Below are 20,742 nucleotides of genomic sequence, written 5' to 3' on the forward strand. Positions count from 1 at the left end.
AACAGAATAATAAAGAGGTTTAGTATCAAATTGTACTAAAGGCACTGAAGTAGGGGTGCATAATGTTGCGTAAAAACATAATACACTTTTAGGTGTATTTAGCATATTTATGATAAACAATATCTACAGCATAGGAATATTTTACACACAGACTAAATCCAGTTGTAAAGCCAGGCTATCAAAAAGCCTTTATATTTTCATCTGCACTAAATATACTTAAATAAATGTACATGAATGATGAACTGAAGCATGCAATTGGTCTGTGTTCTTAGAATACTGACAAAATCCATCATGTGGATACTGTAATATGCTTTTCTGAGTGTTTTAAAATAACTATCAGAATTTATCACAATAATGCCATAGAGCCTTGTTGTGCTCTGGGGACAGGGACTTTGACAGGGTGTTTTACATTACCTTCCATCAGTCCTTTGGACAAATTCTAATATCTGATTCTGAAGTAAAGAAAAGTACTATGTTTAGATTTAATGTATTAAACTATGCTTTTCTTCATCTTTTCTCTTCATCTATTTATACTGTTGATTAGAGAATAATTATCATCCCTGGCCCTAGAAGCTCACTGTCCTGCATTGCCCACTGTTTTCCTGCTCACACTAACTTCACCTGATCCCAATAATCAGCTCATTAACAGCATATTATTCAGTGGGTGTGTATAAGCAGGAAAAGCACTACAATAAGCAGGGCAGTGGGCCTGACCAGGATTGCGAAACACTGATTTTAGAGCAAAGGCTAATAAGCTTTCCATACATTTGGCAGATTTATTGAAGAATGTAACCTAAGAGCACAGAATAAGAACAGGTTCTTCTTAATAAGGTACTTCAGACTGAAGGAGGGAAGACTTTGTCCCAATTAAACAAAGACAAAAGACAAATGATGCTCCTTCAAGAGACAGATCCATCTTAATGATAAAGTGGGTGAGGCAAACTGAATCCAAATGGGCGACGACTGGGCAGATTTATCAAGAATCAGAGCACTACAGGTTAGTGTCTATACAGTTATCAAGTACAGGGAATCAGTATCAGTGAGTATCAGGTTTCATAATAGAAGAGTTTTAAATATACAGGGTTTGGACAATGAAACTGAAACACCTGGTTTTAAACCACAATAATTTAATGTCCCGACGGACAGTTCTGGTGGAAACAGGAGAGTTTAGGTGCACATTGAATTTTGCCATGATTTGAGCAGCCGTGGTTTTATGTTTTTTGGATACAATCCGGGTTAGCACCCGAACATCCCTTTCAGACAGCTTCCTCTTGCGTCCACAGTTAATCCTGTTGGATGTGGTTGGTCCTTCTTGGTGGTAGGCTGACATTACCCTGGATACCATGGCTCTTGATACATCACAAAGACTTGCTGTCTTGGTCAGAGATGCGCCAGCAAGATGTGCACCAACAATTTGTCCTCTTTTGAACTCTGGTATGTCACCCATAATGTTGTGTGCATTGCAATATTGTGAGCAAAACTGTGCTCTTCCCCTGCTAAAACCTTCACACTCTGCTCTTACTGGTGCAATGTGCAATTAGGACAGGTGTTTCAGTTTCATTGTTCAACCCCTGTACATTTCTACTAGACTTTGGAGGATTGCTGTGAAAATTTGATTGCAATTAACAATAAGATGTTGGACTGTTACCACTCCACCTCAATTCTAACTCCGCGACTCGCCCCATCAGTTACTCTGAGAGAGAGAGAGAGAGTCTGAGAGAGTCTGCTGAATGTGTATGCATGCCCAGCAGCACATTACATAATAGATAATTTCCTTATTTACAAGAGAGCTGTAAAAATTACAGCGATATGATAATGGGCCGAATTTCCTCTCAGATTACAGTTCCAAAGATATGTATTTACATCTTGATAGAGAGATAGGGACCATTATTTGGAGGCTCTACAAACCAGGAGAATCTAGAAGTCGATGACCCTCACAAACCAACAGTGACTGTGCTTTGGAATAAACAACACACAGTACAGGAAAAGCCACTCTATTTCTTATTTTAAAAATAAAGACATAAATGAAAAAGGCAGTTACAAAGACAATACTTGGAAATAGGAGTGTTTAGTTTAGCTGACGAAACACAGAAGCAGGCAAATAACCTGGAACATCGGGCAGTCAAGATAATACTGAAACTGAATCTCTTTCAAACCTCACTGAGTGGAAATATCTGCTTTATATCTATGAAAAGTGGACACTCTGCTTTCTACACCAATGGCAATTTTACTGTGCAGCTCTGTTAAGACCATTACTCCACTGGCTACGGGTTCAGCGAAATGGGAAGAAATCAGGAGCACCGTGACGGAAGATGTTCTAAAAACAATGATAATTGAGGACAGTGAACATCAGTCTTGAATAATTTCCACTGAAATTAGCTGATGGTGATGCACATGATCCTATGGTAGTCATGCACAACTCCTGTCAGGCACGGATAAGTTGATACGAAGCTCATATTTGTCATCTTGAAAAAATCATTCCATGTTAGACCATGACTTATACAGTACTTCACCAGTAACTAATGACAAATGAACTCACTCTTATGACCGAATGCAATCCGATCCTCAAAGCAATCCTTCAAAAAACCCTGAATGCAAACTTTCAGTTACTAACTTTTGTTTTAGGAAAAACACCAGATAAGCAGATCTTAAAGAATTCTGAAGATTATTTTGTTGGAATGTTGGAAAGGCTTTGTTTCTCAGATAAGATCAGCTGAGATGACTGTCTACACTTGCACTTATTTGCAAGTGACCAGATCAGATTTGCATGTCTGGACATACCTGCGTGGGTTGCTGTGGTATTGAGGTTGGTGTCTCTGAGACACTGCCGTCCCTTTGGATTTGATGAGATCATTGTTCGCCACTTTGTGAGTAATGTAAAAAACATGTTCAAATCCTATTTGAAAGGCCAGAGAATTCAGACTGAGACACATTTTGCATTCCAGAGCACCTCTACATGTGGTCTGGATTTGATTTGCAAAAATCTGATTTCATAGGGCTTCTAGCTGTCCATGCAACCAAAACTCAGTCTGGATCCAATCTAGATATGTCAAAAATCAGATTTGAGCTGAAAGATTAAACTTACACTAAATGTTTTTTGTAAAACCACACTCTTGCAAGCACCACTGCATATAAATGGAGTGTGAATGAGTTCAATTAGTCAATCAGTACATGTTCTAAGATTTTATAAGCTTATGGTCCTTACTGGTAAGAGATTCAGGTGAATCAGAAGCTATTTTTGTTTTCAATTGTAACACACTTTTTTCAGGTAATGTTGCATCTGAAATGTGGGACCACAGTATGAGGAAACTGATACTGATCCTCCTAGCAGCTTTCAAAGAGTGCTCCAAGTAATACAGCAGACCAAGGAGCTGTCACTATTGTCCCAAGGATCAAATCATGCAGCTAGAGTCCAAGAGGGCAAGGACACTACATTTGGCATCACTAATGGTATATTGGAGGAGGCAAGTGCTCGTCTTTAACCTCACAGTGTAGATGGGGCCATTGCTAGTGACCAGAGGGAAGGGGGGGGTTCCAAATTTGAGAGAAAATTAAACAAAGATAAATGAGAGCCATATTTAAATGGTTTTGCCAATAACTCTTTGGATATTTTCTAACTTTGTATTTGCTTTATTCCCTCTATAACTCTTCCAAAAACTATGAATAACTTGTCAGTACTCAGATGACAGAATGACACTCAGTATGAAATGAGGGCTGGGTGCTGCAGAAACAGGAACATAATGAGTGGGTTCAGAGCCCTGAAAGGAGACGAGAGGGAGTGCAGAGACAGCAGCACTCCATCAGAATGGAATCCCCTGCCAGCAGGACAGCTGGGTGGCCTTGAGACTTGGCACCAGCATCAGATGTGCTGCCAGAATCCACACAAAATCAAATCTAGCAAAGATTACAGTGGGAAGCAGACAATCTGAAACACTTTTAACACTCATTGGAGGACTGGTCTTGTCATTGTACTCTGTGATTTTTAACTGCAATCAAATACACCAGTAACCTGAAGCACTTGTGAAAAACAACCTAAACGCTTTAAGGTAACAGGTCTGCAGAAAGAGTGAGACACAACTAAAGGAATACATATTTTAAAAACTCCCAAGTTGGTTTGCTTAATGATGATTTATTGTTTTGTCCACAATTAACAATATTCAATTTCTACTAAATTCTGTAGCATCACTGAAGATTTGATTGCATGCAGTGAAAAGTGTGAGGTCAGGATGTTGGGTTATCACCATCCCATCTTATCCCCAGCTCGCTAACCACCTTATCCAAAACCTTTTGGATGGAGTGTCATCATTACAACTAGACAAGCTAAGGGTGTGTGTTTGCACATCTGTGTCAGAAACGGGAACAACTTAAATGAACTGTATCTGTAATTAGATCTGTGTTTATAGTTCTCCATAAAGCTAATCCAGATAAATTTACTTCCAATTTGCACGCATCAGTACATACTTAATGAACAAGATAAATGAACCTTAATGAACACTTGATTTCTTCCAGTCTGCTGAATGTCTTGCTCAATGTCTTGTGCATTCTGAATCCAGAGCTTTCCCCTGAATGAATAAAACACGTACTGCATTGTTATTGGAACTGACAGTGGAATACAGGATGTGGAACTAACAGCACTACATTCCTCATTTTCAGAGCTATGCAATCAATAATGCAAAACTGACTGAAAAAAGCTGATAAAAAAATAGACGACTCTTCTTCTCTTAATGATAAGCCATATCTCCACAAACACTACATACAGCGTCAATACTGAACTGAAACAATCTTACACACCTCTTAGTCAGACTCTCACTTAGCCACAAAAAAAGTTGTTTGACAACACACACTCAGAAGGGTCACAACAGACACAAGCATGAGGGAAAAGAATAAGAGCGTGTCCTAAACTGACATTAAATATCCACTTATAAGAAACTTGAATGCACTGTGCCGGCTGTATAGTTTGGTGGAGGAGGGATAATGTTATTGGACATATTTCAGAGATTGGTCTGGCGTCATTTGTTTCAATAAAGGGAACATTAACACTGAAACACAACTTAAATACTTCCAAGTCTGTTGAAACAATTTCCAGTCTGTTTAATGTCTTGCTCAATGTCTTGTGCATTCTGAATCAATAGCCTTGCCTTAAATTAATCAAACACTTTACAGCATTGTTATTGAAACTGACAGAGGAATACAGGATGTGGAACTAAAAGCACCAAAGTCCTCATTTTCAGAGCTAATAATCAATAATTCAGAACTGACTGACAGAGGCTGACAAATTTAGACGACTCTTACTCATTAAATGATGAGTAATTTCTCCACAAACTCTAGATACAGCATCAATACTGAACAGATACAATCTTACACACCTTTCAGCCAGGCTCTCAACCAGCCATGTAAAGTAGTTTGACAACACACACACACACACGCAAAAGATTGACATCACAAACACAGACATGAGGGAACAAAATAAGAACAATTCCTCAACTGACACTACATTTTGACACATTACCCACTCAAATGCACTGTGCCGGCTGTATAGTTTGGTGGAGGAGGCTTAAATTCATTGGACATATTTCAGAGATTAGCCTAAAGTCATTAGTTTTACTAAAGGAAAACGTAACGCTTAATCATATCAAAACATTCTGAATAATTTAAGTGCATCCACATCTGTTGAAATACTTTCCAGTTAGTTGACTATCTTGCTCAATGTCTTGTGCATTCTGAATCCATAGCCTTGCCTTAAATTAAAGACTTTACAGCATTGTTATTGAAACTGACAGCAGAATACAGGATGTGGAACTAACGGCACCAAAATCCTAATTTTCAGAGCTGATCAATCAATAATACAGAACTGACTGACAAAAGGTGACAAATTTAGACCACTCTTACTCATTAAATGATGGGTAATTTCTCCACAAACACTAGATACAGCATCAGTACTAAACAGAAACAATCTTACACACCTTTCAGCCAGGCTCTCAACCAGGCATATAAAGTAGTGTTTGACAACACACACACACGCACAAATGCAAAAGGTTGACATCACAAACACAAGCAGGAGAGAAGAGAATAAGAGTGTGTCTTATGCCAAACTGACACTAAATATCCCCACAGTCACCTGCCTCGTAATAAAGCGAGAGAAATGTGCATAAAAAATAATAACTAAACAATAACTATAACAGCTTCTGTTCAGCTTTCAGGCTGTCTCAGAGACTTCCTGTCCAGCTCAAAGTCCTCTCCCTACCTTTCTTTCTGCGGAAAGGCCAGCATGTACTCGCCAGTGCTGCAGTGAACAGTGCAGAACTCCTCCACCACTAGAAACATTCAAACACTCTGAGCTTAGCAGAGTGCCAAAGCTCAGAGTCCACATCTACCCCAGTATACACTCTCACACTCACACACAAACACAGTGCTGCTTAAATAAGTCCACTCTGGGCTAGCCCTCCTACTGTCTCACTATGTCTACAAAACACACATCTAATAACACACACACACATTCAGGCACACACGCAATAGCTTCCCAGTGTTTCCTCTACAGTGACATCACGTCCTGCTTATCACAATGCACTCTGGCAGTATGAAGGTTCAGCAAATCACTACTGATATCCAGTTCCTGTCTGAAAACATCTGCTGCCTCTACAAACTGAAACGTTTGGACACACCTTCTCATTCAATGATTTTATTTTAAAATATGTTTTCTACATTATAAGTGAATGCTGAAGTAATTCAGACTATGAAGGAACACCTCAGGATTCAAGTGATAAACTTACAAGTGAAGCATTTAGGTGGCTTTTATCTGTGGTAATGAATTTATCCTGTGCAACCTAGGCAACTCTTGGTCTTCCTTTCCTGGGGCAGACCTGATGAGAGCCAGTTTTATCATAGAATTTTTTATGGTTTTTAAGACTGTACTTGAAGATACACTGGAAATTTTTCAGACTGACTGACCTTCATTTCTTAAGGTATTTTTTTGTCTTTACTTAGTTGAGTGCTTCTTGCTGTAATATGGATTAGAACATTACTCAAATAGTGCTAGTCACTGTATACCATCTCTACCTCTTCATAACTTTACAACTGATGCTCTCAAACACATTAAGAGGCAAGAAACTCAAGTAATTAACTCTTGACAAGTTTAGCACAGCTGTTAACTGAACGACATTCCAGGTGACTACCTCATAAAGCTGACTGAAAAATTTCAGCCAAGATGTGCAAAACTGTCATCTAAGAAAGAGATAACATACTTTGGTTTGTTTAACACTTTTTGTTTGCTAATTCATAAGTTTTTCTACATAGTTTGTATAACTGTATGGCGGTTATCGTGACAGGCCTAGTTCTGGATCAAAAATGACACTCCTACTCATTCCAAAAACACACCACTCCAGAGAACACAGTTCCACTGCTCCACTGCTCAATATTGGGGAGATTTATACTCCTCTGGCTGACACTCCAGCATTGGACTATGTGAACCAAGGTTCATTGTTCATAGTGTCCTACTGTGTTGCCAAATATTTCTTAAAGAGAATGCATACACTAAACTAGCATTTTTAAATTACTTAAACTCACCAATTATACAGATAGACTAACGGAAATCCAAGCAGTCTTGGTTTGAACAGCTGTATCAATTTCAATGTTAAAATCCCATATAGCACATTTAAATACTGCACAAACATTATTATCTGGCCTAATCATGGTACACAAATGTGTGGATATGTTTAGTAGCCATTTCATGCTATATCACTTTTACTTGTGTAAAAGTATTAGTCTGAATTAGATTTGTCCTAGTCTATGTCCTATATCCAATTTAAAAAAGGAAACTTTTTGGAAGCTTTATGTGTTTATTATAATAGACCAAGGATAATTTAATGGCAAACAATTTAAGTGAAAGATCCAATGAGAAGGATTTCAGCATAATATTTTTGGAAAGTTATTTTATTCTAATTCTCTGCAAATAACAGCCTGTATGTTTCTGAAACCTTCTGTCTGACTAATTTGTTGAACAGGGACTTGTATGCCTGGTTTGTACTGGATATCAGTTTTTTGGACGCTGAGCAAGAGACAGAAAAAGCACACGCATTATGACTGACCAATCAATTTAGGCTCCTTCTGCTCAGCTGCATTAAGAGTATTCAATACTGCCACTTCCACTGTCTGTCAAACTGCATCAATATCCCTCCTAAATAGACTGCAGTGCAATTACGGACAATAAGGGTGCGCAGTAATGGACATGTAAGAGAATTACTAAGAAATAGATTCTGTCATCAGCTTAAATATAACAGAATATGGGCCTATAAGAAGACTGATGAAGTATTATTGGGGTATATGGCTACATTCTTAAAAAATATGCTTCATCATTGTTTTTTTTTTTTGGTGCATTTTCATAGCTGAGAGTCCGGATCAAAATCCAAAACAAGGGTAGTGTTTTATTTTTGGTTCCACACTTTTGCTACATCCAGTCATCAAAAAAATAAAATATCCAAATATTGATGTGGAAAGCAAAAAAATAAGATCCTATTTTATTTATTTTAATTAGTTATAAAAAAAAACAGCACTAATTTTTTTCCAGGCAAAGAAGTAGCTGTGTATGTTAAGTGTAGAACTCTTCCTCACTCTACATCCAGCCTAGTTATTGTATTTCATGTGAGCACAATCACAATTAAAGGCGCCGACTGTTGCTACATGTGTGTAATGCAGTGTTAGTTTGCTGTTATTCACTGTTATCTGAGCTCTTTTTGTGTGTTTATATCGTTATAAATCATATTGCAATACCATTTGGTTTTGAACACAAAAATTGTTATTGTTACGAGTCAAATAAGCGCTTTTGCAGTACTATATAGACCCTGACATGAACCCTGTTTGAATACAGTGCAGAGCTTAAAGTCCTGTCATGTCACTAGCATTGACGGATCCCCTCTAAAGCGCCCATTACACCGCCCCAGTTTAACTGGTGGCTTAATGATGAAGTGATTACAGTGTTGCTGGGTGTTAACTGTGGCTCCAGGCTGCAGGTCCTGCTTTGGAGATTATTGACAGAACTCACGGCTCTCATGAGTCCCAAACCACCGCTGCAGCGAAAGCTGTCAATATGCATGAGATTCATGAGCTATTCATTAGCACTACTGAGCAACCACGGATCTCTCTACTTCTCTCTCACTACTCATCTCCCCTCTACACACACAAGCAAAACTAGCATCTGTATCATCTCTCTCAGGACTAAACTGGAATAAAATGCAGCTCTCCAGCCATAACTCAAGCCTGAGCTGTCATATAGCACTAAAAGATAATACTGCTAAAAATAGCACCATACCGCATAAAACACTGAGAATGTTTTATTTAGCTCAGTTATTCCCTTAGAAGCAAAAGATGCAAACTTAAGCTAAATGAAGGGAGAAACTGAACAGCTTGACTATCAGCTGCAATTCACCACCCCAGCCTGCACTAATAAATCATGTTGCTTCAGTTTTTAAGAGCAGTACAAATACATATCACTTAATCTGGATATAGCACATTCAACTACAGCACATAAAGCACAGAGAAAGTAGAACTTGTTAACACTGAACACAATTCAATATAATCAATTATGCTATGCTCTAGCCACAAGCTAATATGTTACCTTCAAGCTAAATTACTACTGACAATACAGTTTTTAAACCTAAAGATCCGGAAATGATCACAGATTGTCTTTTAGCTAAAGTTCAATCTGCAAAACCAAAACGCTGTTGGACACCAAGCAACACCGGCAGGAGTCTGTGAATTCTCATACAAAACTGTACTGTGGAGTTTAAGAGTGTCCTTGCTTTTTTAAATTTTATTTAACCCGACTTTAATGGGGTTCTGCAGCTGTGTGTCAGGTCCTTATTGCCTTATCTAGCAGTTGTCATTACATCAATAAAGAGGCTACAAAACATGCATTTTTTTACCTAGGTGATGCTAAGCAGGCCACTGCTCCAATATTTCGTATTCCATACTGAAAAAGACCCTTTAGTTAAAGTCAAAATCAAATAGTACTTTCTTCTAGAAGAGAAAGTATGCTGTTACTAGGACCACAGTCAGTCATCATTTTGTCTGTTGTCAAAAATAAGGCAACTGCTATTAAGGCAATGTTAAAATCAGCCTTCTAAACACTTACTGTAACTAGCAACTGAACAAAAATGCAGCTTAACCCTTAGCTCTTACAACTTACTAAGAGAAAAAGATGTTTACTTCTTTCTTACACCATTCAAAAACCACAGCTACCCCTCAGAGTGTGTAAACATTTCCTGATAAAAGCACCATAAGTAACAAAATTAAATGCTCTAAAACTGTTTTTACAAAGGTCCTATTTCAGAGATACAAAACTTGTTCCACACAGCAGCCATATATAAAACACTGCCATAGTAAAGGCTGTGACCTGACAACAAAGGTTCCATATTGTTATACACGGTCACATATCAGCTAGCAGTAAAAGCTCTCTTTCAAACACCCGCCCTTTCACTAGGTAATGGCTCCTTTTCAGCATGAGCCCCGCCTGAAAGAGGGGATTAAAAGAAAGGGGGGTCTGTGGCTGTGGAACAGGCTCTTCTTCCTCCTCTCCTCCTCTTTCTGTCCATCAGCAGAGACCTCCTCCCCCTCTTCCTCACACTCTGTGATCAGATCAGCCCTTATCATCTCAGGTTTCTGCAGATAGCAGTGCTACAGAGTGCTACAGAGCGCTACAGAGCGCTACAGAGCGCTGCAGAGCCACATTCGCTCTACATTAAAATACAACCCCTCTATATTTTAATAACTCTGAATAATAAATACCTGCATCAAGACCAACTAATCAACCATGCTGTTTTTCCTTTATTCTTACTTATTTTAACATAACATGGGAAAAAAACACTGATATACCAAAATACACCAATATGCAAAAAGTCATGGGAGAGCAGTAACTTGAAGATGAAGTGTTACCTCAGGGTCTGTCTTTTTTTTTGCTGTATTTGTCGTATTTTTGATGGCCTTGTGGTGGGTAATAAATTGACGGGTCACTCAAAATTCCTCAATTAACTGTGTCACTTTGTACTGGGAATACATCCTAGAAGGCGTTGTGTGAATTGTAAGAACCATGTAAGAACAGAAACAACAGCACATCCATGTGCAATAGAGAAAGATCCAATCACATATAGTATTCTAAAGCTTTCAGAGGACATATCAGGAGTCATGGAGCACAATATTTGGCATGTCAGTGTACAACAATTCTGTTTTGCAACTCCGTATCGGTTCTCACGATCACAGTATTGATTTATAGTTAATGGTTTACATGTAAAGATTGGTGGTAGACTGATGGACCATGTTGTGCTGCTTTGCATGATTAACAAAATCATGTGTCCTATGCAATACACTTAAACTAGACATGACCGTTATTGTGAAGATATCTTTAAGCAGCAGATGCTCTAATCTACATTGACTGACTACAGTAGGGGATTGTAACATTTTAACAATGAGATTGACTCTTCAACTTTGACTCTGTTATAGGGTTATCCACTACGTTATCCACTGCTTTATTAATCAACAGCTGCAATTCCAATACTAAATCAATACTGAAATTTCCAATACATCATGCATCGCCAGTTTCCAGTTTTTCCACCAAGGGACTCTTCATCAGTGTCATCAAATGCATACCCCCGGGTTTCACTCATTAGTGGCTCTGAAGCAGAACTCAGACATCTGGCCTTATCAACAGCAGCACTAACACACAGTGAGTCATACACAGCAATCTCTCAAGTTTAATGTGTGCAAGCGAGTGTGTGTGTCTGTGTCCTTCCAATAAAGGGCATCAGGGACACTGGCACTCTTAATGAGAGGAACACATACATGCACACACACATACGCACAGACAGAAAGACAGACAGACACAGACACACAATCTAATGCTTACAGTCTCATTAATTCTTTCACTGTGTTCACAAACGGCACAAGCACCCAGTACAAACTCGACTTACATTATTATCATCTTCCTGCCATTGTCTTATATAAATAGTCTAATACAGAAGAGGATGAGGAAATTCTGAAAGTTCTAAAAATCCCCCACTTGCTGAGTTAGACAACATTAAAATGAATCATTTCATAAAAATAAAATTATACTGTAAAAAAAAGGAGCAAAAAAGGGCAATGACTTAACAACGATGAAAACTCAGTTAAAATGTCATGAGTTATAAATACATTCTCACAGTCTCCCCTCTCTTTAGCTCTCTCTGTACAGAAACACTGCACTGACCTTTAATCATGCAGAACTATGACAGCCTAACTGTAATCATTATGAAAAAAAATGAGATGAGATGTTGCAACTGCTGCTATATTTAATTTTTAACACCTTAAGATTTGTATGTAATAACAATTAATTTACAGACAGATGAAAGGCAATTACTGATCAGAGACTGCATGTGATTAGAAGTCATTGTTTACTTTTTATCAATTTTAAATTTTTATTAAACAACCATTTCATTTAATTATATTTATGCATGTGGTGGGTTAGCAAGGTGCTTCTACAATCGCTGCTGTTATGCAATGATTATGACTACAGTTACGATTACCTGTCACAAACTGAACAAAGCAATACTGACCTTTCCCAGTGAAACAACAAAATACAATGTCAAATGTTTTCCACATATTTAGCAGGTAGAACAACATCCTCGACCCTTTTCGTTTCTTCCAATATTTGTAGGTCTCTTCACTTTCCAAACACCTTACAAATGTTTATCCATTTCATCACCCCAGCTCTTTTCCTGTTACTGATATGACAAAGATATTTATTTTATTAAAAGCTTAGTTTTTAATACCCGTGTTTTTCTTATTTTAGAGCACTGGGTGTAAGTCATACAATAAAGCCCCATTTAGAGATATTTAATATACAAACTAATGTCTCATTAAGATTCAAAGGATGTACTTTCAATGGAGTCAACCATTGAAACACAATAGTGTCAACCATCAAACAAAATAAAACTTGTATGAAAACAATATATTTAAAAAAGATTAAATTAAGCTATTAATAATAAATAGCAAACAGCTCCCTTCAACTTTAAAATCATCTTCTATTTTTAACAAAGTCATAAAATAAACTATTATATTTTATTATATTTTAGTTTAAAAAAGAGAGTAAAATACAAAAATTACTGCCATAATAATATTTTACATGTTTCTGACAGAAGCAGAAGTCTTCCACCTGCTCTCTGGCAGGTTCTATATGTACGTATATATAATCTCTATTACCTCATTTTGACAGTAATTTAAGGAAAGCAAATAATTTGATTAATCTCCCATCACTAGCGAGTAGTGACAGGTTATATTTACAAAAATGTGATTTGTTTTTTTGTGTTTCCTGGGCTGCTGTAATGGCTATGGCTAGATAGGTTAAAATCTTAAAACACCTAATCAAACTTAAATAGTCCTGAATAGTTTATCGGTCATTGGCAAACATCTGGATAAGACAGCATTTAGACAGCAACCTGCGAGTGACCCACATCCAGGAAATTGTCCCTAATACTGTTTTCCTAACCCTGCGGGTGCTGTAAACCTAACCCTTACCCACTAGTTTTCATGACGGTCGTCCTTAAACTGAAAAATGAAACCCACTAGGCTCATCCTTTTCCATCACACTACCAGGTTTAATTCACACTGCCCTATTAAGAGCTATGACAAATATTTAACTAGGCCAACAAACCCGCAAACAATGAAAGATAATACACAAGCAAAGTGAGCTAAACTCATAATTTTACTTTCCTTAGTGTCTCTATTAGTGTCTCTATCGATCTCTCTCCCTCTCTGTGTCTCTCTCACACACACAAACTAATGAAGTGATAATGTAACAGCATGATGAAGCAGATCTCAGCGATAAGCCCTCCTGTTCCCTCTTATTACTCATTACAGGGTTTAATGAGGGCGAACAGCGATTCTGTAAGACATACAGTACTTTACAGACCTGCATCAAAGCAGTGTGTCTTTATTTATTTATTCATTAGCTTTATTTATCCACTTAGTACATTCTCTTTGAGTATAATGACCTACATAGGACAGTATCAGCAGGGGGATACAGCTAAGGAAATGTGAACCATTTCACAGAAAGGGTTCGAGATGGAGAATGCAGAATCTTCAGAATCCGTTCTCTCTCCGCACTGCCTCGATAAGGTAAAGACTGGAGACAGATGAACATACAGATTTGTAGATAATATGTTAGTACATACTGATGTAATGAGAAGGCTGATGCTGTTTCAGTAATGTTGTTGTTGCAGCAGCAATCCCAGGATTTAAGCTCATGATCTAGACTGATAGCTCCTTATTTGTTCAGGACTGTGGTTGGTGGCACTTTTCATACCTGTTATTTCAGTTTGGACCCAACTAAAAAGTCTGAAAATCTAAACCAAACAAGGCAGGTCTGAAAGCCCCCTAAAAATATGTGAATAAACAAATATGGTTAAATGAGAAAGATGTTTTAGTTCCAGATTTCTCCGCAGGAGCATCCTGACAACTATAAATACACTGTCTGGACAGAAAAAAGTCGTCACCTGAATTTAACTAAGTAAATGATGTGGGGTTGATGCTGCAGTTGGTCAGGTTTAGGTTCAGCAACAGTATGTGCTGAAAGAATGAGGTTAGCTGACTACCTGAATATACTGAATATAGACCAGGTTATTCCATCAATGGATTTTTTCTTCCCTGATATTCCCAGGATTGATGGTGCTGGAATTGTGAAAGAGTGATTCAAGGAGCATGAGATCGTCATTTTCACACATGGATTGTTCCCCTCAGAGTCCAGATCTTAACCTCATTGAGAATGTTTGGGATGTGCTGGAGAAGGCTTTGTGCAGCGGTTGGTCAGACTCTAACATCTTCAATGCTGCAAGATCTTGGTGAAAAATTAATGAAACACTGGATTAAAATAAATCTTGTGAGATTGCAGAAGCTTATCGAAACAATGCTACAGTGAATGCATGCTGCAATAAAAGCTAAAGGCGGTCCAACAAAATATTAGATGAAAACTAAGAGGTGAGGTTTTACATAAACACAGTGCCATAAAACTTACACTTTTTATATAAACATTATCGGCATTTATTCTAATAATACCAGACCTTCCCCAACAACAACACACTGTACGACACTTGTACTGTACGAGCTGTGCAAACACCATGAAAATTATTTGCCCAACTCATGTATGTATAAATGTGTACAAAAGTATTTATATTAATATTTTATGTTTCATATTTAATAGTTTTAAATGGGCACAGTGCAATATTGTATGTATGGTGCATGTTAATGTGTTTATCTTGTGTATTTAATAGTGAAGAACAATGCACCTGAGTTTTTTTTTTACTCGTCTACACCTGCAAATTGTGACGTGACAAACATATATAAATATATGAATATTAGAGTTTTACTGACCAAATAAATACTTACTGAACAAATACAGAGCTTATTCATTTATTTAAAAGGGCTGCTTAAAATGCACTATACTGTAACACCGTAATATGATGTTAAACATTTTTTACATTGTCTTATTATATTATATGTCCGAATTATATTAAACATATAATTTCCCTAACAAACATATCCCATTTTTTATTTTAAAAAATAATTTAGAAAGGAAATTAAATAAAATTACATACAAATGTTTTAGCAAGCTTTGCTTGACCGTAGCCAGTGGAGAGTAAGCGTGTGGTTCAGGAATGTGTGAAAAGTATGTCATGGCCAGCTGAGGGTCGTATGTAGGTGACATTCTCAGCAGAGGAGGTGGATAACAAGCAATAAGCAGAAGAACTAGACTGTACCATCCTCCAAGGGCTCAGTGGCTTTACACTGATTTTTAAGGGCCCATTTTTGATTTACATAATATATGTATGCATATTCCTCTTATTGAGTTTCAACAAGGAGGGATTTTATGTTGCTGAAATCGCCTTGGATAGATGAATATGTTTACAGTGATGAAAATGTGGCTTAAATGTATCCAAACTACCTCCTGAAGCAGTTTGAGTGAACAGATTTGTATCTGTTTGTACGTATCCATATCCAGATATAATCCAGACACTCAACAAGCATTAAGTGACCAGGTGTATATATGACATTTGAGGAGCATTATATATTTAAAAAAAAAAAAACACACCCTTTCCTGATTGGCTATGTATCATTCAAAAAGAATTCTTGGCTGAAACACTCCTTATGACACATATTCAGTGGGAACTAATGGCTATATTTAAGTGTAGAGTATGTGTGTTAATTATTTAAATGCTGCACAACTATACTTTAAATGCTATAAAATAACCATGTAAACTAGTGGTGGGACCAAATAACATTTGTGACATGTAGAGTGAATTTTTAACATTTTTTGTGGAAATGCGAGCAATATAACACTCTCCCACAATTTGACTTGTTAAAGTTACTTCTTCATTACTCAATCCTTCCTTAATCAAATGAATAGGGTACATCTGCAGTAAAAAATACTGGTTGTCAAATACGCCAATAAATACTTAATTCCTGGTATTTGCTTATTTAGGAGTCTTTTATCCTCTTCGCCAACATTTATGCCGTGTAGTATTGTAAATAACTGTCTTAATTGTGTTGTTTCCCAGGGTTTCCCAACATACGTACCCTTTAAGGTCCAGTAAGCCAACCCAACCCACAAAATACTGTGCCAGATGTCCATGATAAAGCTTCCTAACCAAGCTGCAAGGCTGATATCAAACATCTGATCATAAAGTGTATGAAAATCAAATCCCACTCACAAGCTTAAACTACCACAGCACATCCCAGAGGGAGGGAACGTGCTTCAGATAAGCTTTAAAAAGTGTGTCACGGCCAGTGGAGCGATGTATGTAGGTGACATACTTGGCAGAGGTGGTGGGTAGGAGTAGACGCAGGCCCCCCGAGCCCAGCACAGGGGGAACGGGCTGCAGCCACTGCTCTCCATGCGCTGACCCCCGCCGGCCTCTCTCTCCCAGGCCCAGCGGCTCTCCGGCTCCCCCTCACACACATGGGCAGCGGACGGCCGCCCCGGACCACCGCGACCCCCTATGACCGCAGTGCTGCCCGCTGGCCCTCAGGGGCCTGGGATGAAGACGCTGGAGCAGAGATGGGCAGGATCCGAGGTGGTGGTTGTCCAAGCAACCAGACAGAATGCTCAGAATGGAGGAATCAATACTGCTGGAGCCACACAAACCAAGTTACCCATCCGCTGATCCTGTGTACACACACTTACGCGCACACACACACTGCTGTACTGGTGCTGGGATAAATCCACTAACAGCTTTGCTGAAGGCGGGCGACGGCGTGATGGAGAAGAAGAGAAGCTTTAAAAACTAATCCAGGAAAAAGGTGCAGCACACACACAGCGCTGGAACCAAAACACAGGAATCTCCAACACCACACTGATCGCTGGCTCCAGGAGAACACTTCCTCTTGGCGTTCTGTCAGAGGTAATATCCAGAACACAGAGAGCAATGCTGCAGGATCTGTGTGAGTGTGTGTCTGTACCCGTGTGTATCTGTATCTGTGTGTTAAAGCGAGGTCGTCACAAGCAGCCGGCGCGTGGCTGGAGACTGCGAGAGGATTTGTGTGCGACTTGATGTGAGAAAGAGAAAAAGACAAGGGACACAACGCGAGTGAGAGAGGGAGGGACTGAGTGAGAGTGAGAGACTGAGTGAGAGGGAGAATCAGGGCAGCTGGAAAAAAAAGGAGGAGGAGCAACCTTATCAATATGCTAATTCCAGTTGCTCTGCTATTGGCTGGCTTTGCTTGTGTTGACAAAACATAAGGACCGAGTCAAAACCGGCTGCAGATCAGGTTTGACTAGTGTCACTCAGACACACACACACATACAGAGACACACACACACACACACACACATATATATACAAAGACACACACACACACACACATATATATACAAAGACACACACACACACAGAGACAAATACACAGAGACACACTCAGAGAGACACCCCACCCAAGCCCCTGGCAGTCTGCAGGATTCCAACCTGATTCAAATACAAACCTATACAGACTGCCAAACATGCCAACATGCCAAAAATGTTACCCAGAAAACTCAGCCTTTTTTAATTTTCCAAACAAACATATTTAGACACAATACACCACACTTAGTGACACACTAAAACAAGGCTTTTGACAGTTTCTGACCACAGGATTACTATCACTAGGTTAGTTTGGTTGATGGACTATTCTAAATTTTCTTAAACTTTTGATTCCAAAAAGAATCATGTTTGTAATAGAATTACCTTATTTTTTTTTTATAAATATAATCTAAACTGCCTTCTAAACCCACAATGCGATACTAAAGGAATGTTCAAGAGCAACTCTCATTAAAGAAAGAAGAAGAAAAAAAACGTCCAAAAGTTGCCAGAAAAATTACAATTTCAAACCATTTACCCAAACATGATTTAGAAAACAAGCAACATTAAACTACAATGATATTAAAATCAATAAAGACACTGCCCTAATATATTTATTAATTTATAATTATAATGATCAATGATAAAATCTGATGTGTGTGAAGATTTCATGTGTGACTTTTCCATCTCATTTCATCAAAACTAGTAAAAGGTACTGATCTATTGCATTTAATTGGATACAGTTTGGAGCTTTGGTGACTATTCACTATAAATGCTTAAGTCTATGTATGATATAGACTGACTGACATGGGAACGGCCACACTTGTATAAGTTGTGAGGTGTTATATTGTGGGTAAAGCTGAACAATGGTCAGTGTGCTCATGGCAATATATTATTAAGCAAGTTACAGTCTGATAGCAGGGATCAGATGAATGGGACATTCCATTCACAGAAATCACAGGGTTATATGTGTTCTGGAATACGCCATAGAAGGCATTCCGTGGTAATGATTGTAACTAGACTTGTCACTGTGAGCCAGAATGGTCTGGCTAGAATTGTCCATGTGAACAAACAAGTTCATCTGGTAGAAATCACATCCACATTCAGTAGGAGGCTGCACATGCATATCCCACAGGTCATGGGACAACACACTAGTTTCTGTCTCATGACTTGCAGCATGTCAGTGTATATCACTGTGGCAGGAAAACACAAAGAATGCATAAACACTAAACCCACTATTCTGTTTACCACAGGAGCACAGTTTACCTGAGAAAGAATGTTGCAGACTACAGACAATCCACTAACTAAAGGTGCGTTATACGATAACAACAACAGACCAGAGGAAAAATACCGGTATTCTAAATAGATTTTAAAGTATCGCTTAGATTTAGTAGTTTTCCAGTCAAAAAGCAAAAACAAGCTAAAACAGCTACAGTTTTAGAGGCTACATAATTTAGTGACCAGTGAATGTGGCAGATCAGCAAGAGAAAAGAAAATAACACCAAAAAGAGACAGCAAGACGTACTGCAAAATCTAGAATATGATCATTTAGAAGAGTGATCTGAAACAGCAGAAGCTCATGCTGGCCTGTCTTATACAGAAAACACCATAACACATGACAGGTTTAGGCCAGCGGGAAGGAACTGGCTACAATGGACTGAAGCTTAACGGAAAGGAAGTGGGGATGGACCAACATGAAAAAAAAAATAATAATAAACAATGCCTGCTTCCTACAGTGCCTAAACTAGTCACATTCATGTTGATCATATCATACATAAAATAACATGTTCCTCAGGGGTGTGGATATATAATAAGCTTACAATTAAACCTGAGTTCCATTCCAAATATCAATATATGACTAACATATTTTTGAGCTATTTTTCACTTCAACTTTAGTTTTGCCAATTAACCTAGCCCCTCAACAAGACTCCTCCAACCATTCCGATCACAATGCTTCTGACACTAAAAGTGAGGATAAGCATATACATCATCTGATATATGTAAAGTCAGCCATTACCTCTTTTTAACTGCAGCCTATGCAGCATCACTAGGCAGTAGGGGTGTCACGATTCTCTAAATCCTCGATTCGATTTCATTTTCGATTTGAGGGTCACGATTCGATTCGATTCTCGATTTTCTTGTTTTTTTTTTCTTGTTATTATTTTATGCCTCATAAAATTTAAATAATATATTTATTATTATTATTATTATTATTATTATTATTATAAATATTATAAATATTATTATTATTATTTATTAAGATATATATGGTAATGCCATCTAGTGACTTTTTTTGGTAGCAACAGTGTGCACTATTAAAACAAGCAGTTTATCAGAGCTGTGTGTGGATGGCTGGTGAAACTGCTCATTACATGAAGCTGCAGTTCTTCATCCAACCACTAGCAGCAGCAGCACAAGCCCCGCTCTCTTCACTCAGTCACTACTTCAGTACAGCCCAGCCACGGGCTACAGAGCTCAGCCAGTCCGTTTTTACTGTTTCTGTAAACAAATAAAGGTTTTAACCCCACTAACCGGATAATACAGCTCACTACAGTTCATCTTTCAGCCCAAGCAGCTAACAGCAGCAGGTTAGAACAGCCGACACGGAGGCACTGCTCGGATTACATTATAAACAGGTCAGTTAGCGCGCTGCTAACCTCAGGATGTTTATAACTACGGAGTTTAGTGGACACACCACGGCCGCCAGGTAAGTCTTTTAAAGGCTACTGAAGACTATTAAAGGCTATTAGAGTGTAACCCCTGGCTCCCAGGGGTTACAAGAGGTTATTGAAAGCATTATTGGGGGGCAGAAATCAGTACAGGCTGGTTAGATAAGTGATGTGGGTATTGTCTTATAAATATTTACACATAACTTATATCTCTCCTGAAAAGC

At 38.3% G+C, this 20,742-nt stretch overlaps 1 protein-coding gene across 14 annotated transcripts in view; it reads right to left on the bottom strand.

The window, feature by feature from the left end:
* Positions 1 to 20,742, bottom strand: part of ptk2ab (protein tyrosine kinase 2ab) — a 95,494-nt gene that overhangs the window by 57,540 nt on the left and 17,212 nt on the right. For 4 of the 14 annotated variants that reach the window (XM_049480186.1, XM_049480184.1, XM_049480185.1 and 1 more), the window contains exon 1: positions 16,831 to 17,622. The exons of 3 other annotated variants lie outside the window; for them this stretch is intronic. In XM_049480186.1, the coding sequence (XP_049336143.1) occupies positions 16,831 to 16,912 (82 nt within the window). In that variant the 5' untranslated portion in view covers positions 16,913 to 17,622. Of the gene's footprint in view, positions 1 to 4,483; positions 4,507 to 6,244; positions 6,461 to 16,830; positions 17,624 to 20,742 lie in introns of those variants that run through there. 7 more of the 14 variants (XM_049480196.1, XM_049480194.1, XM_049480195.1 and 4 more) reach the window with 4 other exon arrangements.

Source organism: Astyanax mexicanus, chromosome 6 (assembly GCF_023375975.1).
Source record: "Astyanax mexicanus isolate ESR-SI-001 chromosome 6, AstMex3_surface, whole genome shotgun sequence".
Classification (NCBI taxonomy): Eukaryota; Metazoa; Chordata; class Actinopteri; order Characiformes; family Acestrorhamphidae; genus Astyanax; species Astyanax mexicanus.